The following is a 10,874-nucleotide window of genomic DNA, read 5'->3' on the forward strand; positions in this document are numbered from 1 at the left end:
TAGAGCTCTTTATGGCTATCGTTGACAAGCAACTTGTGGAATCAAATAGTTGCTTTGATGAAGTAAACACATAATTGCTTCTTTGTTTGGCATGTTTGGTCCGGATGATTCATTCTCGGCTTTTGATGAACAAAAGCTAATTCGTTTTGATAATTTTATCTTAATGAATTTTCTACTTGTCAACCCTTGACACTTCAAGATCAACTTGGGCATTATATTTTTTTTATATGCGTTTGAGTGTTAAATTTTCTTAATTGAAAGGAATTAGTAGTCTTGCAAAAAAAAAAAAATGGTGGAGACAGGGAGGAATAGAGTATATAATCATATGTATTTGTTAATTACATTGGCTTTACTTCTACCGATTGCTACTGTGTTAGTGGAGAGAGCCTTTTCCGCATGAATACTGTGAATAGTCTATCGTGTAACCGAATGGGAGATCAATGGTTGGGTGATAGCATGGTGGTTTATATTGAGAGCAATATTTTTTTTCATTGATAATGAAGCTGAAACGCAATGTTTTCAAAATATGAAAGCGCATCGCGGACAATTGTAATTTGTATTGTTATTTGTTCTATAGGTTATGAATGATGGAACTATGGTTTAGTTGTTAAGGTTATTATATGTCTAAGAAAAGTTTGTAAACTTTTACATGTGACCATTCGAACAATTTTTCATAAATCAGGCACTTTGTAGCTCTACATATTTAATTAAAATGTGAATTTAACAACTCTTTTGAAGATGCTCTTAAATACATTGTATAAACTGAGATGACCACTTACTACAACTTGTCTTTAAGCGGCAAAATTACTGCTAAAAAACGGCTCAAATACATCGTAGGTTGTACATAGCAACGAATTTAACTAAAAATATTTGAATAAATCAAGTTTTGAACTTTTGACATGTATCATTCTTCTCCATTAACGTGGATGCTATTCAAAGTCATGAGATTACTTTTCCAAATATAAAGTTTTCAGATTCCTTTTTTGGGTTTTTCATTCGTCAATATCTTGTGTATTCCTTTTTCAAGAAAATAAACAAAGGTTTTTGACATTCATCATTCTTCTCCCCCACCCCCCACCCGCCCAAAACAAACATGAACAACATGCTCCTGTTCAAACTTCGAAATCGTGTGTACATATATAATCATCATATGGTGATTCAGTAGTTTGAAAACAAATTTCAGATACATATTTTACACGTGTATATCTTGTGTTCGATTCCTAAAACTAATTATAATTATATTTTTACTAAAAATTGATTTCAAAACATTTTCGTTAGTAGCTTTTACGTCATTTAAAGACACTTCCTATACGGCTGAAATGTGAACGATGAAGCCTTCAAGAAATAGAATTCAAAGTCTTCATATAAAAAACCCTTCGACATAAAGAAAAAGTCTCCGCTAAACCCACTTGATCATATTTTGTACAGCTTCTAGGTGGGACTGGGACCCGGTACTTGTACGGACAATACAAAATGTCATTATGCAGATTCCATGACACTCAATACAGGTCCCATCTCGTTCATTTTGAGGATTTATAAAGACCAAATGTATATTGATTATAAAATTATATTAGTTTACACTAGAATATGAATTCATATAAAGTGTGCGAGAAAATTTTTTATATTTGTTTTTGAAATAGAAGGAGAGAGGAAGGGAGTGATAGAAAATGTGAGAGGGGGAAGTGTTTTTTTTTTTTTTTTTCTTCCAATTTATAATTAGAGATATGTTAGGATCACATGTAGATGAGGCTTTGAAAAAAAAAAAACAAAATTTGCTTGTACAAAGTTACATTTCTGCCCTATATTTCTTATTCATGTTCTGTTTTAATTAGAGGGTTAAATTGGTAATTTCATAGGGTTTTGGTTGGCAATAAGTGTTTTATTAATTAGTAGAGATTCAAAGGTTTGAAATATTTTAAGTTGGTTTTGTTTTATTAAGTTGTCAAATATGTTAAGACTTTGAATCTAAATTAATATAATTTTGTAGCTAATGTGCATTTCATATGTTCGCAAAATAAAGACCTTAGGAGAGCATGACCCTATACAATGAAGTCCACTTAAACACGGTTGGTTCAACAAATTCTCTCCTTATTATATCTTTGACAATTTAACCATAATGAAACCATCTATTTATTTTAGATGGCTATCTCTGATATTATGTTTTTTTATTTTTATTTTCTTTTAGGAAACCTTGAGAATATGAGCGGATGTAAGCATTCGATTCAAAACTAATTAAAAATAAATGGAACTATTTATATTAGGTAGGATTTCATCTTTAACGTTTGCATGTGGGCCAATATTCTATTGGATAGGGTGTTGGGTTTTTATGCATGTGTCCTGAATTCAAAACTCCCTCCTCTTCTAAATTATTATAATAGTTTTGAACCCTCCCTCCTCCTCTAATAATAGTAAAATTTAAAGGTTACTCATCAAATACAAGACACATAATAGTATATAGCCGATGAAAACGTCATTGTCTTTGTGTGCTTTCGCACACGTTAAAAGTAGAAGCCTATAATAAAGAGCTCAAAGGGTTTTTGATCACTTGATTCAATGCAGGGTTGTCTCTAAGATTTTGAAGACTCTGTGTGAAATTAATAAAAGGGCCCCTATTTAAGATAGGTTAAAAAAAAAAAGGTAAAATAATGTATTAACGCTAGAAAGTAATCACTTAAATCAAAACAAAGTTTAGCACTCACTAATTGCAAGTTTAAAAATATCATTAATAATAAATAAAAAGAGTTACAGACATAACGTTCACTAAATAATCAAAAGCAGTTCAATCTTAAATAACCAAACAAGAAAAAAAAACTTCAAAAACTCTAACTTTAAAGTTTCACTTGAATATATAACGTTATTATATAATAAATTGAAAAATACCATTTTTTAAGGTGTTATTATTGCCATAAAAAGTATCTCATTGTATTCCAAATTTTTATATTTAGAAAGGAAAAAAAATTAAAGCTTATAAGGAATGCACGATGAGAATTTAAAGTGCTAACAAAAATAATTTTTAAATATAAAACATTATTACATATAAATATCAGGTGACAAAAATTTTAGGGGCTTCTTTAAATTTGGAGTACTGTGCGATTGCACCTTTCGCTTCCTCTCAATGTCCCCTCTGATTCAATGTCAATTGTATTGGGATTAATTTTGCTCATATTCTTAACTACTTACTTGTTCTGAAGGCTATTAGAATAAGGAGGTTGGATTTGGAGCCAACTCGTTCAGGTTGGGGCATGGGGTGAAAAGATAGGCTTGCTTATGTAAGTTCTATTTGCACGTACAGTCGGTGTAAAGGAGGTGCACCCATGAAATGCTAGACAAAATTACTATATTATATCTTCTTCTCAGATTTTAAACCATTCTTTCTGTACAGTTTAATAAAATATCGCTTTTAATAAATAAAAATAAAAATAATTTATTATTATTATTTTTGTTCACACACGATATTATCAACACTAAGTGGGTTGGGAAGTGGACTAAGCTTTACACTGGGCTAGCTCTAATAATGTGGTTCAAATTCATCTTTGGCAAGAATCCAACGATAGACCTCTTATCTATATGAAGAGAAATATCACTAAACTGCAATACAAGTGACAAATAAAGTTTTTTAGTTAAAATAATATCTGACGTTGACATAACTATTCACTTTAGTCATTAAGATTTGAAATCAATACAAGTAATCTCTGAGTTTGTTCACTATCAATCATTTTAGTCATTATGTGAAAATTCTCCATTAATTAAACGACAAAAATGTCCTTAATTTTTGTCAAATTATTTTGGTCTATTGTTTATTAAATTGTGTGTTTTTGTTATTGTTGTCCTTATTTAACAAAATTTTTCATGAAAATGTTAAAATAATTGATGGTAAACAACTCAGGGTTATGCTAATTTCAAGTCTTAGGCACCAAAATAAAGAGACGTCTCTTCCCTCTTTTTTTTTCCTTCTCTTCCCTCTCTTATTTGAACGATCACGGTCAAATTACGTTAATGTTTTATATTAATTTTTTTTTATAAAAAAAAAATAAAATAAGGAATGTAAGAGGATAAGATGGAAAAGGACCAGCGCTTGAAGCTTGACTTTCTGACAATTTCCAATCTTCTTCTCTTGTACTTGTTCGGTTGTTCCCATAAAAAATTAAAAGTAAACGGCACCAGCAATAGCATACACGCCACGTACATGGCGAATGCCATTTGGTTCATATTTTTTGACAAAATTGAAAATTCAAAGGCGTACGCAAACCAAACCAGACTCTGCCGAGACTTTCTGTGTCCTCACCCTCTCACATTCATTCACCGTACAAAAAAATCCAAATATTTGCTTTCTTCTATTTCATCTTCTCCAAACCCCACAATTCTCTTCCAACGCCAACGACTAACAAGCAGCCAAGATCCTCTCTGTCCTTCTTTCTCTGAGCTCCTCAGGTGATCTTCTCTCCTGGGTTCTTTTAAATTTTCGATCTTTTTTTTTTTTTTCTGGATTAATTATTTGGGTAGATGTTGATCATTTGTTTTCTGGGTTCTATCTGTTTTAACTATTTGAGGTGTTTATTTTGCTGTTGCATTTTTGTTAAGTTTTGGTTTTGCTTAAAGTTGAAACCTTTTCAGTCCATCAAACATCCAGATTGACTGAACATCTTTGTCATAGTTTTGATTGATCCGAAAGGGAAAAATGATTTCAGTGTGGATGCATTCTTGGTTCTTTCTTGTATGCTTGTTTCATTCTGTTCCTGTCAACTCCATGGCTTTTCGAATTCGAAACACTGGTTGTAGATTGTGTGTGTTTCATTTTTATCTTGTTTTTGCATTTCTTACTGTTATGGTGTTATGTGAAGCCATACTTTATCTAGTTCGATCGAGACAAGGACAACTCTTTATTTGTCGAGATTATTAGTTCAATGTTAAAGTTTTTGGATTTGGAGCAATAAGTAATGTTGTTTGAAAGTTTATATCCTACTCAAAGCCTTTGATATTTCATTTCGATCCAATTGTGCTTCTGTATAACATGTGTTCTTACACCGGTTCAATGTGGCAGGTCCTGAAGTCGTTTTGTTTGAAGCATCTGTTAACGGTTGACCTTTTGGTAATTGGCGTCTCTTACATTTATGGGTTGTTTTTCCTTCTTAAGCGGTAGAATTGTGAACAAATCAAGAAAACCCGGTTCTGATATTGATGAAGGTAAGCTGAAAGCTTGATAATTTTAGGTAGCATTACTCTTATGAGATTATTGTTCATTGGCATGGTTATCAGAATCAAATGTCCCAAAGTACTTTTCTTATATGCCTGCCTTAAGTTCCTGAATAAGGTTTTTTGTAACAGAAGTTTCTGGCATTCACAATGTTAAACTATTCACTTACAAAGAGTTGAGAATCGCAACTGAAGATTTTAGTCCAGCCAATAAAATCGGCGAAGGTGGTTTTGGTTCTGTCTATAAGGTAAACTCGGATTTACTGTTTTAATATATGTTTTGTATACAAATATTGCATTTGGTACATAATTGAAACATTCTTTCTCCCCGACATTGTGAGTGACGTCCATTTGAATTGTTATTGTGAATAATCAGGGCCAACTTAAAGACAGAAAATTTGCTGCTATAAAAGTTCTTTCAGCTGAATCAAGACAAGGGGTGAAGGAGTTTTTGACTGAGATTGACGTGATCTCAAAAATAAAGCATGAAAATCTAGTTGAGCTCTATGGCTGTTGTGTTGAAGGAAACCAAAGAATTCTGGTCTACAACTACCTTGAGAATAATAGCCTTGCACAAAATCTTATTGGTAAGTTATTAGCTTTGTTCTTGAGCTGAAATTGGCATTTACATTTGTGCGTGTGAATGCGTGAATGCGTAGTTAATGTGCTTGGGTACGATAAAGGATCAGTTCTGCAATTTCTGTATCTTACATCCAGAGGTGTATTTCCATCAGTATTGAATCAGTCCTTTCCTGAGATCAATTTATTCTTGAAACTTAGGTTGTTAAACTGTTCATTCCAGGTGGAAGCAGTAATCTCCAGTTTAGTTGGCGAACTAGGCGTGAAATATGCATTGGGATTGCATGTGGGCTTGCCTTCCTTCATGAGGAAGTACGTCCACATATTATTCATAGAGATATCAAAGCAAGCAATATTCTCCTCAATGAAGACCTAATGCCTAAAATTTCAGATTTTGGTCTTGCAAAACTTATCCCTCCCAACATGACCCATGTTAGCACACGTGTTGCAGGAACAATGTAAGCTGTGATGTCTCTCTTCCTTTTAGAATTGAGCAATTGAAATTCAAACCTAACATCTGTTCTATAAGCATAACTACAAATTTTGCCTTCCTTTGTGTTTGCAATTGTGAATCGCATAAAACAGTGGCCAGTTAGGAAATCAATAGATCTTTTGTCCTCCACGAAATGTGATAAACAGAATATCATCTTGTTTACAAGTTTACAACAACTTCTTTATTCTACTTTTTGGATTTTTACCGTTCTGGAAAGAAAATAACTTTTGAATAATAGTCATGCTATATCATTTCCTTGCTAGTTTTGTAGCAGATTCTACTTGTATGACCTTCCTTTTGTTGGTACAAGAAGCAGACGATACCATAATAAGTAAAAATAGGCTTCAATTTATCTATAACTGAGTAGGTTTAGTCATTCGCTTCAATGTCCCTACAAACTACTCGTACTATTGGATTAGGTGTTTAAATCTTCCTTTGGATGTCTACCTATCTCTTTGTTGATCTATTATAATCAAAAAGATTTTCTGTCTTGTAATCAAATCTATATTTCTGGTTTCAGAGGTTATTTGGCACCAGAATATGCAATACGTGGGCAATTGACAAGGAAAGCAGATATTTATAGCTTCGGAGTGCTCCTAATGGAAATAGTCAGTGGCAGATGTAATACAAATACACGACTACCAATTGGCGAACAGTATCTGCTTGAAAGGGTATAAATTTCAGATATATTCAGTCCTTACAAGTTTTTGCTTTCAATCTTGTTTAAGTAAAACGCATTAAATGAAAACTGCATGTGTCATGTGATTTTTGGTATTGTTTCTGGACATTTTTGTTTGTCCGATAAGGCTTCTGAAGTTTATTGTTTGCATTTGCCTTCAAGTTGTTTGTTGACAATGTTGGTGGACAATGTTGTATGATTGTATGAAATGAAGTTGTTCTACAAGTTCTGTGTTTCTGTGAGTTGCGTGTTATAACATCTTCATTTCATACAATCATAGCCATGTTGGCCTTGTATTACCAAGGGTACTGCAAGGGTTTGTGATGAGGGAAAAAGCTGATTTTTTTAATAAAATGCTTTGTAATAACTCATTGTTTTACTTGTTTCACTCGTTGATTCAATTATATCATATCGATTTCTGCCTAAAATTATGCTCGAATTCTTGTTTGTATTGAGTTATGCAGTGCAGATAACCAGTCTATTACCTTACACCCTATTAATGACAAGTGCCTTCTTGTGTTGCAGACATGGAAACTCTACGAACAGAGGGAGCTTGTTGGGCTAGTAGACACATCACTCGGCGGTGATTTTGACGCTGAGGAGGCTTGTAGGTTTCTAAAGATCGGTCTCCTCTGCACCCAAGACACTCCGAAGCTCAGGCCATCCATGTCAAATGTGGTCAAGATGCTAAAAGGCGAGAAGGTTGTGGACGACAGGATAACAAAGCCAGGCTTAATATCCGATTTCATGGATCTCAGAGTACGAGGCCCTCATGACACCAAGCCTAGCGCAGAGACGACAACATCTTCCTATAATGCGTCCGCTGGCTCAGGCTCAGACAACCAGTACAATTCAACCTTCTCATTAGCATCCTCAGCTGCTGCTACCACCACCACCACCTTAATTTTGAACTTGTCATCGGAAACCTCAGCCGCTAATACCAAGAACTTCAGCTTCCGCACCATATGACACATCCACACAAAATTTGATTTCATGGATTTTTATCCTATGCAGTTTTTTACAGCCGGCTGTATTGTGTTTCTCTCTTCTTTTTCAGCTAGACCCATCGAGCCGGAGATACTCCTTTGTAAATGTGATCATGGCTTGGTAAGCCAAAAAGTTTTGTAATTTGTTCTTGAAATGTTGATTATTTTAGTTTCGGGTGTCGTATTTTGACTCGGTAATAGAGTATACGCAAGTACTCTCTCTTTATTAGATTGTCTTAACGTTATATTTATCGAATCACGTCCAAATGTGCGGTTCTAATTCACAGTCTAATAGTATCACACGAGCTAATCTTGCTCTCTAGCCCAATAATTCTCAAAATACCCTTCACATGACGTTGTTCTAAAGCTGACAAAAAAATTAAATTAATAAAGAGACGGTAGGTAAGACAATATAATTATTGAATGCAGATTGTAAAGAAACATGAAGTGGTTGGAAGAATGAAAACCCAACCAAACAAATGGAAGAAGATTGAATACTAGACGAGGTTCACCAAAAATAATAGGTGGTTACTGAAAGCGAAACAGCTTGTGTAAAAACATTCGGACCATGAGATACGAAACTCCCAGTATTTTAATCTTACCTAATTTCATGTTAGTCGTACTTGTAAGGCATGCCTACTAAGACAATTTTATTGAAATTTCTTTCGCTCAAAGCACCCTCATGTACTTCTAAATCCATGCATGAACTAAAATCACATGCCTAACTTACCTAAACATCCTTTGTAAGTATCAACCCGCTATTGTCAAATAGATTTCAACACTCAAATCTCCCATGGCGAACAACAATGACGATGGAGATGGCGACGACTTACAACATTGGTAGTGTTAGCTATGAACTTGCGTTTGACATAAAACAATACAAAATGTCAATGATTTTTTGTTGTTAGCTACTGAATACGCGTTCAATATTTGCTTGTTAGCCATTTTTTCAGTACAAGAGATATTGTTAATCTATTTCATACTAAAGAGAAGGGAGGAGAGTTTGAACCTTATACACAGTGAGTTGAAGATAAATACCCTAACCATCAATATAAGAGGTGTAATTTTTTGCCAAATTACCATACCAACCGTGCCATACTAAAGTTGTGCCAAAAAATTTGTACCATTGGTAATGATACGGTATTTGTACTGTACCATACATTTTCGGTACAGTAATGGTATTTAAAACCATTACCAGTGGTATACCGTATCGTACCACTATTATTAATATTATACCATTTATTTATTCATTTATATATATAATTAAATATTATTATCATTATATATGCACTTTATATATATTTTTTAGTCATTTATCCAATCATCTCAACCTCTAACCTCTACTTTTCCAATAAAAAAACCTAAGCTTTCTTGTTCTGCGACTTTTCATCTTTTCACTCATCTAGCTATCGGCTTCATCTATGTTGCCCCCCTTCTAGCAACTCTCTCTCTCTTCGCAATCCATCTCATCTTCTCCTTCATCAAATTGGGATGTTTTTCTCTCTGGCTTTGTCTATCAAGTTAATTTTTGTATAATTTTAAAGAATGTAGAGATGAAATTTAGGAATCTTTGTACTATTTTTTTTAAGGATGTTTGGTTCTTTCAACAATTCTTCCATCTATTTACTTCTTGTTTCTTAAATGAATTTTTATAAAATTCTCATAATTAAATTAAAATTTTTTAGAAACCCAAAGAGAGTGGCCGAAACAAGTTTGGGCCTTGAATTGGATTGAAAAAAAATCAAATTTTGGCCTAAAAGAATGGTCCAAAACAAAGTGGTAATTACCATTACCATACCATTCCAATCGAACTATTTGTCATGCCGAAATTTGGTATACCAAAAATTTGATATGGTAATGGCAATAGATTTTGTTAAAAATTTAGTATGATAATTGATATATAAGTTTTGGTACGGTAATCATACCAACCCAATACAATCCATCACCTGCTGTTTGTTAGCCATTGAATACGGTACAATTTTCGGTTGGTTCCTAACTTCCTACTGAATATAGACGCCTATGTTGCACTTTATTATTTTTCATAAGAAAATAAATATTAAATAAAGTGACTACAGTCAGAACTGCAGTCCTACAAGATTTAGTTTTACTCTGTAATTCAATTGTTTAGCCAAAAACAAGTGTGTGTTTTGATTATTTTCAGTTGCCACCAAATTTTAAAGACCTAAATATTGATTTCATGGTAAATATACTAAATTTTTTAACTAAGAAAATTTAAGGGTTTCTTTTTTCTTCTCTTGTTGAAAGCAACTATAGAACCAAAATTTTGAGGAAAAAATTGGATAAAACGATAAGAAATAAAAATTTTCAATTTTTAAACTAATTAAAGTAATATCTAACACATCCACTGCATAACAATAAAAATACTAAAATAAAAATTAGAATATCTTCAATGTAATTGTTAATTTGATAGCTGACGTGATAATGTCAAATTTTGTCTTCTTCCAACTTATATGTTATTTATTATAAATAATATTTGTAGCATTCATTTTAAAAAATAATTAATTAACATAAAGGGAATTGTTATTGGCACTCTAAAATTCTTATTCTACATTCCAAATTTTCTATAGTTTAAAATTTATAATTGATACATCAATGAGACACATACTATAAAATAATTAAAAAATTTATTTAAGAGCACATTACTCAATCTCATATGTTAAAGTTGACACCCTCACTTAGTACTACGGTCTAATGATATTCATCTTCATTTGTAAGTGAGAGATTTTAGGTTCAACATTGGCCAAAGATGAATTTGAACCATATTATTGCTAGCTCATTATGAAGCTTAGCTCATTCTCTCACCCCTTAGTGTCGATAATATCGTTTGTTAAAAAAAAATCAACATCAAAAAATTCATTTGTTGCAAGTGATCTTTTTATCACAGTGATGAAAAGAAATTGAACCTTCGCATATCAGTAGGGAT

General features: G+C 32.8%; 1 protein-coding gene across 2 annotated transcripts; it reads left to right on the plus strand.

The window, feature by feature from the left end:
* Positions 1-4,172: 4,172 nt before the first annotated feature.
* On the plus strand, positions 4,173-8,156 carry LOC103951969 (cold-responsive protein kinase 1). 2 transcript variants are annotated; one of them, XM_009363471.3, is made up of 7 exons: positions 4,173-4,431; positions 5,042-5,184; positions 5,329-5,441; positions 5,570-5,780; positions 5,996-6,230; positions 6,786-6,936; positions 7,470-8,156. In XM_009363471.3, the coding sequence occupies exons 2-7, from the start codon at positions 5,112-5,114 to the stop codon at positions 7,911-7,913; spliced, it is 1,227 nt and encodes a 408-aa protein (XP_009361746.2). In that variant the 5' UTR covers positions 4,173-4,431; positions 5,042-5,111; the 3' UTR covers positions 7,914-8,156. The 2 variants fall into 2 exon arrangements, with proteins under 2 accessions (XP_009361746.2, XP_009361745.2); XM_009363470.3 differs by having other exon boundaries at positions 4,174-4,431; positions 5,326-5,441.
* The last annotated feature ends 2,718 nt before the right edge of the window (positions 8,157-10,874 follow it).

This window comes from the organism of the source record quoted next, unplaced genomic scaffold (assembly GCF_019419815.1).
Source record: "Pyrus x bretschneideri cultivar Hongxiangsu unplaced genomic scaffold, Pyrus_bretschneideri_v1 Contig50, whole genome shotgun sequence".
Classification (NCBI taxonomy): Eukaryota; Viridiplantae; Streptophyta; class Magnoliopsida; order Rosales; family Rosaceae; genus Pyrus; species Pyrus x bretschneideri.

Coding starts and splice junctions, on each gene's coding strand:
- LOC103951969 (XM_009363470.3), top strand. CDS start 5,112: ATGGGTTGTTTTTCCTTCTTAAGCGGTAGAATTGTGAACAAATCAAGA. Junction 5,781..5,995: donor CCTTGCACAAAATCTTATTG/GTAAGTTATTAG, acceptor TGTTCATTCCAG/GTGGAAGCAGTAATCTCCAG. Junction 6,231..6,785: donor ACACGTGTTGCAGGAACAAT/GTAAGCTGTGAT, acceptor TTCTGGTTTCAG/AGGTTATTTGGCACCAGAAT.